Source organism: Carassius gibelio, chromosome B3 (assembly GCF_023724105.1).
Source record: "Carassius gibelio isolate Cgi1373 ecotype wild population from Czech Republic chromosome B3, carGib1.2-hapl.c, whole genome shotgun sequence".
In the NCBI taxonomy this organism is placed as follows: Eukaryota; Metazoa; Chordata; class Actinopteri; order Cypriniformes; family Cyprinidae; genus Carassius; species Carassius gibelio.
The window spans coordinates 43,780,128-43,798,817 of NC_068398.1; the positions used below are offsets into that span (position 1 = coordinate 43,780,128).

Sequence of the window (18,690 nt, forward strand, 5' to 3'; positions counted from 1 at the left end):
ATATAAGCCTTTGCTTATTGTAAATGGCTAGCAATTGTATCGACCAAAGTGAGCGCAGCATCCTCTGTTCCTCTTTGCGATTTATATGCTAATTGCAGTACATCTAATTGTTCTGATATGTATGGTTTTAGATGATAAATAACTAATCTTTCCATGCATTTAGCTAGTATTGAGTCCTTTAGGTCTTTTGCTCTCACTTTTTTCGGAAGGGGTCGTATAAATGATAACTTCCACATACTTGGTATCATCTGTAAGTCTAATAAAACCTGAAATAATTTTGTTAAGGGGTCGGTTAGTTCATTTATACATATCTTTAAAACTCTGCCCTTAAGGCCATCTGGACCAGGCACTTTATAGGGCTTTATGCATTTAAGGGACCTTCTAATTTGGTCCCCTGTCAACCAAATGGGCGGCCCCACTGGAATCTTATCACCTATTTCTTCAATCTTATTCCAGTTGTCAGCTGCATCATATCTTCCATAAAACAAATTCAAATCATTAACCCATTTAAAACCATCCGTCCCTATAGTAATATCTTTATTTAAATTTCTTAAGTCATGCCCCATCATCTTATTCAAGCCTTGCCAAGCACCCCTTACATCTTGATTCACTAACTGATCCTCTATCTTATGTTTGAAATAAATTTTTGCTTTCTGTATCATAGCTCTCAGTTCCTTCCTTTTAAGTTTAAACCCCTCATGATTATTTTCAGGAAATGCCCAATTTTCATTAAGGAGTTTCTTTAAATCTTTAGAGAGCCATGGCTTATTTTTTTAGTAGATTTTAACCATGTTAGTGTCAATAACTGTTTCTTCACAAAATTGAATATAAGAGGTAATACAGTCAGTTAGTTCGTGAGGGTCTCTGCATGAATCAAAAAAGACATCCCAGTTTGTAGTGCAAAAACAGTCCTTTAACATGTCTTCTTTGTCCTTACTCCAAACCTGAATTCTCTTTTCCACTGGTTTATCCCTTCTAACAAGTTGTCTGTATTTTGGCAGTAGATGGATAACATTGTGATCCGATCTGCCAATCGGTGATCGACATACTGCCTTGTAAAAAATTTTTTTTTTTTTTTAAATGCTTTATTGGCTAACGTTTCATAAACCTTCAGTTGTTATGCTCTAAATTCCAATGCCATTTGTAATTTCACAGTATTTTCACCTCCTAAATCACTAACCTTTAAAGTCACGATTCTATAATTTATACAATTCTAAAAAAATCCTATTTACTCAGGCCGATGGCATTTTTAAATTACATTATATTATTTATTTATTTTTTAATAACTGTAGCCTACATAAATAGGTGATGCAAAACAAATATTTGGATCGTCCCTTGATTTCTTAAAGAATAAACACACATTACTAATTCATAAAGAAATTATTTAAGCAGTTTAAAATAATGCATTTAGCAGACGCTTTTATCCAAAGCGACTTACAGTGCATTCAGGCTTTAATTTTTACCTATCATGTGTTCCCGGGGAATCGAACCCCCAACCTTGCGCCTGATAGCGCAGTGCTCTACCAATTGAGCTACAGTTAAAAGCTATTTTTAAACTTGAATTTAAGTACTATTAAACTTAGTTTAAAATCTAAAGGAGTTTATGAATTAAAAAGGATAAAATGTCACAGTGTATGTTAAATAGCCTAAATGAACTTGTGTTAACAATATAATTAGAACTAACAATATAATTAGATTTTTTTAAATAAACAACTGCTGTATAAAATGGGACAGCGACCTTAATATCAAACATTTTTAAATCGTCCACAGCTGAGCATCGTGGCTGATCTGTGTCAGAGCACGTGAAGTGAATGTGATGAACGAAGTCATTTTCAGATGCAATGAAAAAAAAAAATCCTGGATAGCCTAGATTAGGCCCATGCAGGCTCTGTTCTGAAGTATCTAATTATTATCATTTCTGTTAACCCAGAGTAACAAATTTTAACGGATTAATCGCCTATTTTCATTTGCTGCATGTTTTCTTTTTTTCTTTTTTTTAAAAGAGAAAAAGTCTCGTATAGGTTGCATTTTAACGGATTAATCACCTATTTTCTTTTGCTGCATGTTTTTTTTATATTTGATATTATATAATTCATGTATAAGTTGCATTTTATAACATTTAGAAATAATAACGGCTGGCCTAATAATGTTATCATGTACCAACAGGATATATTTAGTCCCCTTCACTTTACAACAAGTCCTTTAAATTTAACAAATATATCAGAACAAAACAAGAATTAAAAATATATAATTCTAATGGATAAATATAATCGCAGAATATAATGATATAGACTAAGCTATAAACAAACAAATAATAATAATTTAAAGTTAAGCATAAGGTTGGGCTTTCTCATTCTCTCACTCGGGAGAAATCCGTTTCCATATTCGTTATGTTGCCCATTTGAAGTTTAACTATTATTCATGAGGTAAAATAGGCTTTGTAGTTCACGCGTGTTTTAGTATCGATTTTAAAAAAATCATAATTAACAATATGTGGAGTAAGTTGACTGCTGCTAATGCTGAATGTCTGGTGAATGACTGCGGTTTCCAGTGAATATGTGCACGAGACACCAGCGCAATCAAACAGCAGAAACAGAAAATACTAAATTTTTGGTAAATGGACTGCTTTTATTTAGCGCTTTCAACAGACCCCATGGCCATCCAAAGCACTTTACAATTTGCCTCACATTCACCTATTCACTCACACATTCACACACCGACGGTGATGCCAGCCATGCAAGGCGCTATCTAGCTCGTCGGGAGCAGTTGGGGTTATGTGTCTTGCTCAAGGACACCTCGACACTTGGTCAGGTGGAACCGGGGATTGAACCACCAACCTTCCAGATTGTACACAACCTACATGAACCACTGAGCCACAAACTACTAAGTGTTAGTAGTTTGAAAATAACAAGAATAATAACAGAGTTAATAATAATTATTGCTAAATGCTGGACCATTCTCATTTCGCTGTGCATATGGAAACTGAAGATTTTTTATAAACCAAGAATGAACCGAAATTAAAATGAAATGAAAACATTTAGCTTTTTATCCGTATATATATATATATATATATATATATATATATATATATATATATATATATATATATTTGTTCATTTTTTTCCCAATTTTTTTTTGTCAGAAACATTGAATGACAGAAAAACAACCATATACATATTAACACACACATACATATACATACATATATATATATATTAGTGGTGGGCCCTTATCGGCGTTAACACGAGACTCTTATCGGGCGATAAAAAAAAATATCGCCGTTAATCTATTGTCAAAGTTGGGTTGAGAGCTGGGTCTATATTAATCAAGCCCTCATGACTTTCACCTTGATATTTTATATAACCTACTGGCTGAGGCAAGCGTAAAAAGATGCTTGACGGGCCACTGCTGCACATAGTCACGAAAGCTTATCTTTTTCACATGTTTTTAATAAACAAATGTTTTCTTGTCGGCTGCTAGGTGAAATTCACAGTGCTGACTCTCTCTACATGGACGCATCTTTAAAGAGAAATGCAACCTTCACAGATTACATAATGCTTTCATTTTGAATTGATTAATTTAAAAGAAATTTCAAGCTTTCTGTAGATATATTTCTCATTTATGTGATTTTCAGTTATTTTATTATCAGGAAAAAATTCACCTGATCGAGAGGGCGCCTCCCTGTCATGGATGTGCATTAATAATTTTCCCACAAACAATAGAATATTAATAATAATTCACATTTTGCATATGCATTACAAAGTTAATCTTTTTTTTTACATGCAATTATCCAAAATAAATCCAATCAAGATTTGTAATGAAGATAAAATATGTAGACAAATAAGAATAATTGCAGCATCTTGCCCGCCGCAAATCTTGCTCTCTGATATTTTATGGAATATTATACACACCTTAATTTAAATGCAGCTGCAATTCATCAATTAATTTTCTTTTTTTTTTACTTAAATTATATGAAAATAAAGAAGACTCCCTTTAAAATCACTGAAGTTGTTAATTAATGAAGCTAATTTTTACATCTTATGCATTTCATTGATTATAATGAATGAACTTGAGTTTAAACATTGTTGTTTTATTAATCCGCCCATTCTTAAAAGTTATATATTTATATATTTATACATCATGCATTTATAAATCATGCTTTTTTAATTTATTATTTTTTTGTTTTAATTAGGCCTAAATAATGAGTGCGAAATTATACAGTCCCTCATGTTTTACTACAATAAAGAAAATAATTTAAAACATGCAAGGCTAGCTCACTAAAACAGGCTACCACTTTTAATGCTCCGACGCAAAGTAAACCACAATCTTTTTGAATAATATAGTACATAATTCATATTATATAAATAATACTGCACACTATTTAAATGTGTCAAATCTAAAGCACAGGTTTTTTAGTCTTGACATTAACCTGCTTGAATTCGTTTTAAGAAACGCACATATCTTCATAAGGATTAAACATTCATCTGTGAATATTAAATATTTTAAATAGCCTAGTGTTTTTCTTTCATTTTCCCCGACTGCAGCCGTCAAATGTAACATACCTATGAGGCAAAGCTGACGTCTATTTGTGAAAATGTGTTTTGATGCGCTTGTTTGATAACTTGTGGTTAAAGCGCCAATCAGCGGTCAAAAGCAGCAAATGCACTTTGCAAAAGTGGCAGCATCAGCACTCGCTGTGGTACAACCATCATTTTGGATGGCCACCTACTGTATGAGTTTAGAAACATAGTTTAGCTAAAGCCACAAGTCAACTAATGGTTCACTTGAAATTTCATAATATAATCTGTAAAACTGTACATTTTATGAAATATTTTATAAGGCCATGTCATGTGTGTTTTTAGAGAAGGCTAATCAAATTGATTTTTGACCCCTGTCATCTCCTGTAAGATCTCATGTAAGCTTTTATATGTGTTTGGTCTATATGTTTGGCTCTGAATACTGCCCCATTCATGATTCTATTGTTCTCTGTGAGAACAAGCCTTTCACACCTCCGCTGGGTATGACACATTATCCGCATTATTCTTATAATCATTATTACTTAGTTTTTATTCCACCTTTATTACCTTTTGTTTTGAGATTTCAAAATTTACCAAGCCACAAAGCTCCAATCCCAGCTATGCATTCACCAATCTACAACCCCAAATCAGAAAAAGTTGGGACAGTATGGAAAACGCAAAAAAAAAGAAAAAAAAAAAAGAAGTGATTTCTAAATTTACTTTGACTTGTATTTCATTGCAGACAATATGAACAAAAAATATTTCATGTTTTGTCTGGTCAACTTCATGTCATTTGTAAATATGCATCCTTTCCTGTCATTCAGACCTGCAACACATTTAAAAAAAAGTTGGGACAGTAAAGCATTTACCACTTTGTAATGTTGCCATTCCTTTTCACAACACTTAAAATATGTTTAGGGACTGAAGACACCAAGTGATGAAGTGTTTCAGGTGTCATTTTGTCCCATTCTTCCTGCAAACAAGTCTTAAGGTGGGCAACAGTACGGGGTCTTCGTTGTCGCATTTTGCGCTTCAAAATGTGCCACACATTCTCTTTTGGAGACAGGTCGGGACTGCAGACAGGCCAGTCAAGTACCCGTACCCTCTTCCTCCAAAGCCAGGACTTTGTAATGTGTGCAGAATGTGGTTTTGCATTGTCTTGTTGAAATATGCATGGACGTCCCTGGAAAAGATGTCTTCTTGAAGGCAGCATATTATGCTCCAAAATCTCTATGTACTTTTCAGCATTAATTGGTGCCTTCACAGAAGTGCAAGTTACCTTTGCCAAGGGCACTGACACAACCCCATACCATGACAGACCCTGGCTTTTGGACTTGTTGCTGGTAACAGTCTGGATGATCCTTTTCTTCTTTGGTCTGGAGCACACGGCGTCCATTCCTCCCAAAAAATACCTGAAATACTGAGTCATCTGACCACAATACACGTTTCCACTGTGTGATGGTCCATCCCAGATGCCTCCGAGCCCAGAGAAGTCGACGGCACTTCTGGACACTGTTAACATAGGGCTTCCTTTTGGCACAATACAGTTTTAACTGACATTTGTGGATGTAACTACGTATTGTGGTACTTGACAAAGGTTTCCCAAAGTAGTCCTGAGCCCATGTGGTGATATCGCTTATAGATGAATAATGATTCTTGATGCAGTGCCGCCTGAGGGATCAGAGATCACGGTTGTTCAGCTTAGGCTTATGCCCTTGTCCTTTACGCACTGAAATTCCTCCAGATTCCTTGAATCTTTTAATTATGTTATGCACTGTTGAATGTGAAATATCCAAATATCTTCCTATCTTTCTTTGAGGAACATTGTTTTTAAACATTTCAATAATTTTCTCACGTATTTCTTGGCAAACTGGCGATCCTCGGCCCATCTTTGCTCCTAAAGGATTAGACCTTTCTTGGATGCTGCTTTTGTACCAAATCAGAATTACAATCACCTGTTGACATCACCTGTTTCAAATCACATCATTATTTAACCATTTTACCTCATTACTAGCCCTAAATTGCTCCTGTCCCAACTTTTACTCAAAACTCACTTTAAACCCAGATTGAATTTTCGTAATAACATCCTTTTTTGATCACAGTTGGAATTTGGCCATTTACTGTTGTAAAAATATGTTATTTATAGCCTTTTACATCACTGCACAAGTTAGCATTTCAGATGTAAACTTTTCAGATTGCACAGTTTGTCCAGATTGTGATGTTTAACGTGCTGTTAGAGTGAAACAATAATAATTTGGGCCATCATCGATCCTTGAACGCAAAGGGGTTAAATCTACAATAATAAATGAAAGCAATACTCACATCAGTGTGTTGAGTTTACAGTGTTTGTCCTGCAGTAGAGCAGCAAGCTGATTCACTCGTATGTCTCCTAGTTTATGTCCACTTAGATTCAGCTCTCTCAGGAGTAATGGGTTTTTATCAACAACTTTACTCACAAACTGACAGGCTTCATCCGCAGCAGGACCCACAAACCTGCAAACAGAAGTAGACAGACTTATTAAATACTTATTATTAAAGAGATTTTCACTAGCTTGTTAACCCCCTGGGGTTCGACAAATGTGGATATGGGTTTTGTGGCAGATTCTCCTGATAACCCCGAAAAGAACTTATATGTATGATCAAAACTGAAACTGTCATTTAAGTGCAATACATCAATCAAATCTGTAAAGGGACTACTTTCATTTGTATACTCACAAAATAACAACTAAACTTTGTCCATTTACAAAATAAAGAAAACGGTGATCTTCCCTTAGAAACGCGTCATTAAAAATGAATTGTTACTTCAGCAAATTCTCAACACAGAGACATGAGAAATATATCTATAGAAACCTTTACATGTCTATTTTTTTTATTGTTTGCCATTTTTTCAAAAAACAAGTATTCTGTGATAAAGTAGTTCATATAAAAATGAGATATCCAGTCTTTCACATCTCCCTTCATTATATCTAATGCGACCATGCCCATGTGCTGAGCACCCTATTAATATTACAATAGTCCAAGTGAATGTTAACTGTTCGCTTCGTGCTGAGAGGAATAGGACAGAATTCACTTCACAAAAGACTCGCTGTGAAGAAGCCATAAACATGAGTAAGTCTTTATTTGATTAATCTACTTGTATTTGTTTTCACATAACTTGTACACATTTTATTAATTAGACTTTTTCCAAACTATAATTGCTGACTAAATGTATAGTCAAGTGAAACATGAATTGTCATTCACATCATCTAAATGTCTTACGTTGCTAAGATGTTTTTATGTTGTATAACAGACAGCAAAATGATATAAAAGAAATATTACATTTACATTTAATCATTTAGCAGACGCTTTTATCCAAAGCGACTTACAAATGAGAAATGGTGTTCCTGTAGCTCAACTGGTAGAACACTGCGTTAGCAAGCAAACAAGCGCAAGGTTGGGGGTTCGATTCCCCGGGAACACATGATATGTATAAATTGATAGCCTGAATGCAATGTAAGTCGCTTTGGATAAAAGCGTCTGCCAAATGCATAAATTTAATTAATTTTTTTACATTTAAATGAGAACAATAGAAGCAGTCAGATCAACAAGAGAACAACAACAGTATACAAGTGCCATGTCTCAGTTAGTCTAGTATAGAACGCATAGTTAGTCTAGTATAGAACGCATAGCCAGGTTATTATCATTATTTATTTTAAATGAAAAGACAAAAACAGATGAGTCTTTAGATGTTTCTTGAAAATGAGTAAAGACTCAGCTGTACGAATTGAGATTGGGAGGTCATTCCACCAGCTGGGCACAGTCCAAGAGCTTGGACAAGAAGTTGGGTTGCTTGCTCTGACAGGAAGGGTCTAATCTTCCTAATGTTGTATAAGGCAAACCTGCAGGACCGGGTAGTTGTAGCAATGTGGTCTGTGAAGCTTAACTGATGATCCATCACAACTCCTAGGTTTCTGGCTGTCCTCGAAGGAGTAATGGTTGATGAGCCCAGCTGTATAGAGAAGTTGTGATGAAGCAATGGGTTAGCTGGAATCACCAGGAGTTCTGTCTTCGTAAGGTTAAGCTAAAGGTGATGGTCATTCATCCAGCTAGAGATGTCACTCAGACAGGCTGAAATGCGAGCAGCTACAATCTGGTCATCTGGTTGGAATGAGAAGTAGAGTTGGGTGTCATCAGCATAGCAGTGATAAGAAAAGCAATGCTTCTGAATGACAGATCCTAATGATGTCATGTAGATGGAGAAGAGAAGTGATCCAAGTACTGAGCCTTGAGGAACCCCAGTAGCAAGGTGGTGTGACTTAGAAACATCACCCCTCCAAGATACACTGAAGGATCTGTCAGAGAGGTAGGACTTAACCCACAGGAGTGCTGTTCCAGAGATGCCCATCTTTCTGAGGGTGGACAGGAGAATCTGGTGATTAACAGTGTCAAAAGCAGCAGACATATTAGTAATGCAGCAGACATATTAGACTAAATATTAGTTATGATATTGCTAGTCTAATGTCAGTAAAAATGATTAGACTATTCTCTGTTCATGAATATAGCCATATGTTTATAACTAGTTATTGGATTGTATAGGCCTACATACAAAGCATGCTTGTGTTTATGAATTTTCTGTTCATGAATATGTATCTGCTCTAGTGTAAATATTTTTAATGATTTACACCCCGTCATTGGTGTTTGCGATCATCTGAGGTATAAATGTATCAAATAAGCTGTAAATATCACTGATAATAAATGTGCTATGTGGTAATTGTGTTCTTTTATCCTATAAATTACTACTTATAGGAAATAAAATATCAGTGACATTACAATAATGTTAACAAACGATGTTCTTCTGAACTTCCTATTCATCAAAGAAAATAAAAATAAAAGAAAATAGCTCTCAGCTCTTTTTAACATCAAAAATAATAATAATAAAAATAATAATAAAAAAATTTTGAGTATCAAATCAGAATATTAGAATGATTTCTGAAGGATCATGTGACTGGATTAATAATGCTAAAAAATGTTCAGCTTCCTAATAAACCGCACTCAAAAGTGAATTTTGTGATATAATTACATATATTCTAAAAAACTACAAACAAAAATATATACATTTATTTTGTCCTCACATTCTTTTCTTGTAACTCTTCCCTCTCAGTCACAAACCTGACTGAAAGGCTCATTATGCAGCTCATTATGCGGGCCGTTGTCCTCTCAGGTGTAAATCACAATAATATTTATGATAGTTGACAACTACTTGCATATGCAATTTTTCTGGGAGCATCCTAGACTTTTCTGCACTGATGGCTTGCACCCCAGCAGAGTCGGAGCCGAGCTGCTCTCTGACAACATCTCCAGGACACTTCGCTCTATACTAGTAATCCCATTCTCAAATAACTATTTTGATGACTTTTGTTCCACCCGCTTAAATGATAAAAGTACTTGTGCAGTACAATCTATTAAGACTGTGTCGATTCCCCGAATAGTGAGGTCAAAATATAAATGTAATGTAGGATTTAGAAAAAAATCTTATCATGATTAAGCCAGAAAAATGTAAAGCAAATGAACAAATTTTTTTAGAAGTTTGGGCTCATAAATATTAGATCACTCACACACAAAGCAGTTATTGTAAATTAAATGATCACAGATAATAGTTTTGATGTACTCTGCTTGACTGAAACCTGGCTAAAACCAAATGATTATATTGGTCACCTCCACCAAACTATTGTTATAAGCATGAGTCCAGTCAGACTGATCAACAGTATATACCGTATTTTTCGGACTATAAGTCACATCAGTCCAAAAATACATCATGATGAGGAAAAAACATATATAAGTCACACTGGACTATAAGTCGCATTTATTTACAACCAAGAACCAAGAGAAAACATTACCGTCTACAGCAGCGTAAATTACTGAAAGAGTTGTTACCTGTAGCAGAAGAACCGCTCCGCAATATCATTAACTTGTCGTTATCTTTAGGTCATGTCCCAAAACCATTTAAGCCTCGGTTATTAAGCCTCTTATTAAGAAACCAAAACTAGATCCTAGTGAATAGGCAAATTATAGGTATATTTCAAATCAACCATTTATGTCTAAAATTTTAGAAAAAGTTGTCTGCTCAATTGAGATCTTTCCTGCAAAAAAATTATCTGTATGAAGAATATCAGTCAGGTTTCAGGCCACACCATAGCACAGAAACTGCACTTGTTAAAATTACAAATGACCTGCTTCTTGTGTCAGATCAAGGCTGCATCTAATTTCTAGTCTTACTTGATCTTAGTGTGCGTTTGACACCATAGATTATGACATACTCATAGACAAATTACAAAACTATACAGATATTCAAGGGCAGGCTCTAAGAAGGTTTAGATCCTTCCTGTCCGATCACTACCATTTTGTGTATTTAAATAGTGAGTCATCTCATTTATCACGAGTAAAATATGGAGTGCCACAAGCATCGGTCCTAGGTCCCCTTCTATTTTCAATATACATGTTGCCCCTTGGTAATATTATTAGAAAATGCGGGATTAGTTTCCACTGTTATGCTGATGATACTCAGCTATATATCTCAATGAGACCAGAAGAAATTTCTAAATTATCTAAGCTAACAAATAATTAACTAAATAATAATTAAAATAATAATTATAATTAAAAAAATAATTAAATAAATAATTAAGTGTGTTAAAAATGTAAAAGATTGGATGACCAATAATTTTTTCCTATTAAATTTGGATAAGACAGAGATATTAATTATTTGACCAAAAAACAGTACACAGAATATTGTAGATTACAATTTGCAACTAGACGGATGTACTGTTACTTCCTCTACAGTCAAAATTGTGTTATATTAAACAGCAACTTGTCTTTTGAAAATCATATGTCCCATGTTGCAAAAACTGCATTCTTCCATCTTAGAAACATTGCCAAGCTATGAAACATGTTGTCTGTTTCTGATGCAGAAAAGCTAGTTCATGCATTCATGACCTCTAGACTGGACTATTGTAATGCACTTCTTGGTGGCTGTCCTGCACCTTCAATAAACAAGCTACAGGTAGTCCAAAATGCAGCAGCTAGAATCCTTACCAGGTCAAGAAAATATGATCATATTACCCTAATTTTACAGTCTCTGCACTGGCTACCTGTTAAATTCTGTATCAGTTACAAATTATCATTACTTACCTATAAGGCCCTAAATGGTTTAGCCAGGGTTGCCAACTCTCACGCATCTGGCGTGACACTCACGGTTTCAGCATCAATCTCAAGCTTAATTCCAAGATGCGTCACCCCAGATGCGTGAGTTGGCTATCCTGGTTTAGCTCCTGTACACCTAACTAGCGTTATACCACGTTACAATCCATCACGCTCCCTAAGGTCACAAAACGCTGGAATATTGGTAGTTCCTAAGATAGCAAAGTCCACTAAAGGAGGTAGAGCTTTTTCACATTTTGCTCCCAAACTTTGGAATAGCCTTCCTGATAATGTTCGGGGTTCAGACACACTCTCTCTATTTAAATCTAGATTAAAAACGCATTTCTTTCGCCGAGCATTTGAATAATGCATTTGAATAATGCATCTCTTAAATTGTGACTGCAGTTGCATCTGATCAAATGCGCATTCTTATTCTTAAGCTTGGGTTAAACTAATTAATTTTACTTTTTTGGAACAGCAGCTATGCTAATGATGTCTCTATTTGTTTCTATGTTTTGCCACGGGATGTAATTAGGATATACACAAGCTCTAGTCTGGATCCAGAACATCTGAGAAGAGATGATGCTGACCCCTCAGAGGATCCCAGATGATGCTAACTATGGATTAACAAACAGAACTAACAAATATTGCTACAAGTGTGACTGCATGATATAATAATTGCTGTTATTATGTTTATCGTCTGGCTGACTATGTCTTGTATTAATTTTTCTGAAAAATCCTGTCATATGCCCACAAACTGAAAGTCACCACTTATAAGTAATACTACTAAATACTGTAGAAATGTAATTTTTCTGTAAAGTTGCTTTGTAATTATTTATATCGTAAAAAGCACTATACAAATAAACTTGAATCGAATTTAATTGAATATGCTCTTTCGCAACAAAAAGTGTCTCTAGGAATTTAAATCAATCTATTGTTTCCAAGTAAACAAGATGATTTTCACATCATTTGGAAGCAAAAATTCTAGGCTACACGATCCAGGTTTTACAGTCTTGTGAACAAATGTTATGTATGTAATTTATGACCTTATTTCAGTGACTTCAAAATTTGAGTTTTTCCTCTATGCATAAATGTTGTTGTCTCAAAAACACAATCACATACATAATTTTTATCATAGCCCAGTTTGTACTGGATACAGTGTTTTCAGACTTTAGCCATGTATATGTTTATAAGCACCTGAAAAAAAACACAAAAGTCAAGGGATGTGAAAACTTTTCCAGGCCCCCCAAAACCCCATAGACCGCAGAGGGTTTAAGGGCCTTTAGTCAAAGAATATTGAACATTATTTTAATAACACTCACCTCAGAGTCTTCAGTTGACAGTTTGGATCATGTAGTAAGTCACAGAGCTCCTTCACTCCTGATTTTCCAGGATCATTTCCTGTGAGATCCAGCTCTATCAGGTGTGAAGGGTTTGATCTCAGAGCTGAAGCCAGCACTTTATAACCTTCTTCATTGATACTGCAATGGGAAAGCCTACAAATCACAAAAACTCAAACTGAAATTAATATTGCAGTTGAGATGTATTCATTAAACGCACAAAATATGACTAAACCACACTACAACTTACAGCTTAAGTTGAACTTACTTTGTCAGACAAGCAGTTGTTAGTTATAATTATTTATACTACTTTACAGGGCTACTGTATGCTTGAATCTGAGTGGTTGAAGAACTTTCTAAGATGTGCAATAATTTTCAAAGAAATGTACAGCAAAAAGAGTTTATTGAACTTAAGAAAAAAAAAAAAAAAAAATATATATATATATATATATATATATATATATATATATATATATATATATATATATATATATATACACACACACACATATACACATACATATATATATATATGTATATATATATATATATATATATATTATACCCCATCCCATCCCCTAGAAAAAAAGTAAATAATAATAATAGATTATGATAAAAATTAGCTAATAATGTTAAAAATGCAAGAGACTTTGCAGTATTTCCCGGCAAATCAGTGACATTTAATGAAAGTCCAAAAAGTGCTACCAATGGGCAAGGCTCAATCTGTTTCTTCGTCACTAAAGAAAAACAATTAAAGATTGACAGCCAAAAATAATTTAACAATGTACATGTCCAAAACATATGCATTAAGTCTGACGGGGCCTGATGGCAACGGTCACCGAGAGGATCAATAACCAGGCTTGATTTTTGTCAACCTCACTTCTGTCCAGTAAATACGATGAATAAATTTTAACTGGATAAGACTATGTCGTGCACAAATATAGGAGGTATGAACACGGGACAGAATCTGGTTCCAAGTCTCATCATCAAATGTAAGGCAAAGATCCGACTCCCATTGTTGTTTAATAAAAGAGAGGAAGTGGAAATGGAGGAAATTAGCTTGTATAGTGTAGACAACACACCTCTTTTATTTAAGGCTACTTCAAGAATCTGATCGATTTTTTGGGAAGATTCGGAAAATCAGGGAATGAGTTTTTAACAAATATCTAAAAAATTTGCACTGGGAGAGATAATTTTTTTTTCAATATAGAAAAACAGGGAAAAATTTAAAATAATAGATTACTATTTATTACTATAATAGATTATTAAAAATAGATTACTGTCCCATAACATTAGAAGGTTATTTAATATAATTAATTTACATTCTTTATAAGCTTTCCATTATAAAACAGTGATCGGTCGTCGGTTCTTGAGGAATAGATATTTATAATGATGTATAGTTTGTCCCATTTCATTTAATCTATTCGTAAATATTGACAAGTGTGACAGGGTGCCTGCGTCTGGATGCAGGTTAAGAGGTTAATACATTTATATTTATTTAGAGATACAGATAGCACTTTTGTGAGGTTATTATAAATGAAAAAGAAAGAAAATGAAAAATTTGAAAGAAATGAAAATTTACTCCCAGACATTAGATTAAAAAGCTAATAAAATAGCACAATTAGCACTGGTAACAGACAATAAAAAGTAAAAAGTGGGCATGTGGTGAGAAGGCATGTCACCAAAAGATTAGAAAATCTCTTTGTAACAAAATTTCAAATTAACAGCATGCAAATGTTCATATCAGCCCGATAAGATCCGCCATTATTTCAAATTAAAATGTTCTCAAATAATTGTTGTGATGAACATTTGTTTTAGCGTGGATAAGCATCAATTTATGATTTCGATGTACAAAAATACTTACATAAAAAATAATAAAATAAAGATATGAACTGTCTATAATTAAAAAAAATCATATATTTTATTTTATGTATTTTATTTATTTAGCAAGGAGAATCACATTGAGATATTTCTATCTCTTCTTCCAGTGAGACCTGGTTAAGACAGTGGCACTTTAAAGGCACATTAAATAACAATAAGACAACACCACAATTTACAACAATCAAAAGCAGAGTAAAACCAGATCAACTAAAACAATTACAAGTATCCTAAAAAAAAATTCCGCAAAAGACATTTAAAGGTGCTTAGAGTTGGAAGTGCATCTAAATTGAGTACATTTAGCAATTCATTCCAGGCCCAAGGAGCATAAAAGGAAAATATTCCTTTACGGAATTCTGACAATACTCTTGGCACTTTTAGCCTAATATGGGAACCAGACCTAGTACTTCAAATAATTGTTTAGTAAATTAAGAGATTTGATATATAAAAGGGTAATTTGGCTAACAAAGCTTTTGCGATAAATAAATAAATATGTAACTTTCTCCTTTGATGTAAGGATAACCATGATAAAGAAGCATATAAAATACAATGATGCATCCGTGACTCTGCACCAGAAACAAAGCATAAGGCTGCATGACACACAGAATCTATATACCTAAGGGTTGTAGCTGTGTGCATATATAGAAGATCACCATAATCAATTACAGATAAGAAGGCACTCTACTATTTTCTTTCGGGCCTCATAAGGAAAACTATTTTTTAAACGATAGAAGAAACCTTATTTAGGTCTAAGCTTCTTCAACAGTTTATCAATATTTACAGGTGCTGGTCATATAATTAGAATATCATCAAAAAGCTGATTTATTTCACTAATTTCAAAAAGTGAAACTTTATATTATATTCATTATATTCATTAATTACAAGGACTGAAAAACTGTATTGTGTGTAGCTGATGGTGAAATGAACTCACTTGAGTATGTTTAGTTCACACACAGGATTCTTCAGTCCCTTACAGATCTCTTTGACTCCTGAGTCCAGCAGACGGCTGTTGTTCAGGTTCATCTCTTTCAGGATGGTTTTGGAGGAGAGAATAGTAGCTAGAACTGAACAACTTTTCTCTTTCAGCTCACAATTATTCAGCCTGATCCCAAAAATAGCATTATTTATTATTCAGCACATATTCAACAGATCCACAAATATCTTATACAAGACTTTTATAATGAAAATAGAGAGAAGTTATAATGTATAAATCATGTACACTCACTTCATTTTCTCCACTTTGCAATGGGAGTCCATCAAAAATGCAGAGAGTTTCTCTCCATCCAGATCTCCTAGTTTCTCTCCACTCAGATCCAGTTCTTTGAGTAATAATGGACTTTTACCCAGAACTTTAGAGAGATATGCACACGCTTCCTCTGCAGCAGGACTTTTCAAAAACCTGCAGAAATTAGAAGACAATTTTAGATTAGAAAATCATTTTTTAAAAGGGTCGTTGATTGTAATTTCACATTTTTAACTTTAGTTAGTGTATACTGTTGCTGTTTGAGCCTAAACAACATCTGCAAAGTTATGATGCTCAAATTTCTATGCAAAGGGAGATATTTTATTTTACAAAATTTGCTTTGTAAGCCCTACAAAAATGGTGGGACCTCACGCTCAGGGTTGCGTATTCAGCTTGCTGCTGTCGTGATGACAACCTCCATCTTGCTCTATGGGGAGTGTTTTTAATTTAGTTGTTGTCAGAGTTTGGAATTGGTTTCTAATACATCTTTACATTTCAGTTTTATAACCATAAACTATGCTCACGAAATTCTGATAAAGAGCTTTTTTTGCATGACAGACTAATAAGAAGGTATACAGAACATTTTCAATTTCTTGGAAAAATGTATTTCAATTAATAATTTTTTATAGCTGTCAAATATATTCTTTAGATTTTATTGACTGAAGAGAACTTAATATTAGTAAGTGTAAACAATGAATTTATGGTGTTTTGTAAAATGGACTAGAAAAAATTTGAATATGAGCAACAATCACTACTAATAGAAATTTTCGGTAACACTTTTTATGAAGCCTGTATTTATGATACATTATAAGGGCATTCTTATAGCATTACAATGAAGGCATAATGCATTATAAAAAACATTATAATATGTTGTATCATCTAATGAATATTCATAAGAACAGTTTCAATATATTATAATATTTACCTATTTGTGGTTATAGCTTTTAAAAGTATAATGATTTATAACACAATAAACATGTTGCATCAACTTTTACAATGGATTATACTTCTCATAGTTATAAGGTATTATAAATCTAATTTCTTGCCATTTTTCGGATGCTACTTTACTTAAAGCGGTCAAATACCACTTATAAGTAGTAATAATAATATTAATAATACAACCCCAAATCAGAAAAAGTTGGGACAGTATGGAAAACGCAAATAAAAAAAGAAGTTATTTCTAAAGTTACTTTGACTTGTATTTCATTGCAGACAATATGAACGAAAAATATTTCATGTTTTGTCTGGTCAACTTCATGTCATTTGTAAATATGCATCCTTTCCGGTCATTCGGTCCTGCAACACATTTTTAAAAAAGTTGCGACAGGAGCAATTTAGGGCTAGTAATGAGGTAAAATGGTTAAATAATGATGTGATTTGAAACAGGTGATGTCAACAGGTGATTGTAATTATGATTTGGTACAAAAGCAGCATCCAAGAAAGGTCTAATCCTTTAGGAGAAAAGATGGGCCGAGGATCGCCAGTTTGCCAACAAATACATGAGAAAATTATTGAAATGTTTAAAAACAATGTTCCTATATATAATTATATTATAAGTACAGACTTAATAGAAAGTGCAATTTGACTTATCTACAGCAATTTGAATGTTTATTGCATTTGTATAAATATATTGCTGAATTTATTTAATTTATTGAATTAATTTATCCAACAATTTTACAGTTTGAGGAAATATAAAAACTGTACAATTTTCATAATTGCAGCAGAAGTAATTAAGCAGATTTTTTTTTCTGTTAATAAAAAGGCTTTAAGACAAACAAATATATGGTCCTGCCTCTTTTAATCTTCCATTTTATGTGTTGTGTTTAACAATGGATTAAAACATGACGTTTTAACTGAAATTTTAATAATTATTTGAAGGTTTCATCACCTGATGGTCAATATAAAGCGTCCATCCTGAAGTAAATCACTGAGCTGCTTCACTCCTGATTGTCCAGGATCATTTCCTGTAAGATCCAGCTCTATCAGGTGTAAAGGGTTTGATCTCAGAGCTGAAGCCAGCACTTTATAGCCTTCTTCAGCGATACTGCAGTTTGAAAGTCTACAGAAAAGAGACATAAACATATTTCACCATCTGACAAAACCTTCTTTTCTGCTTAACTTTAGGTTTACTGGGGTAATTTAACATTGGACAAAGAGTATGCTATTATTAAAATCAAACAATGGTTCCTTTCACTCACCTGAGTTTCTCCAGTGTGCAGTTTTCTAATCCGCTCTGAAGTATCTTCACTCCTGAATCCTGCAGATTATTGTTGCTCAGGTCAAGATCTTTTAGACTGGTGTTTGACCTCAGGATTGCAGCGAGAGCTGAACAGCTTTTCTCCGTTAGATCACAATCACGCAGCCTAAAATGTTGAACATGAGAGGAAGAATTTATATTTCTATTTGATGCCCACATTCAGTGATCACTGAGAACTGTTGAATTTTTAATCACCTAATGTATTTACCATACTTACATCTACAACAAAAGAATACAATACTCACATCAGTGTGTTGAGTGTACAGTGTTTGTCCTGCAGTA

At 33.8% G+C, this 18,690-nt stretch overlaps 1 protein-coding gene across 1 annotated transcript in view; it reads right to left on the reverse strand.

The window, feature by feature from the left end:
- Positions 1 to 18,690, reverse strand: part of LOC127953044 (NACHT, LRR and PYD domains-containing protein 3-like) — a 120,548-nt gene that overhangs the window by 86,525 nt on the left and 15,333 nt on the right. The window contains exon 9 of the mRNA XM_052551939.1: positions 18,350 to 18,514. Coding sequence (XP_052407899.1) covers positions 18,350 to 18,514 — 165 coding nt within the window. The remainder of the gene's footprint in view (positions 1 to 18,349; positions 18,515 to 18,690) is intronic.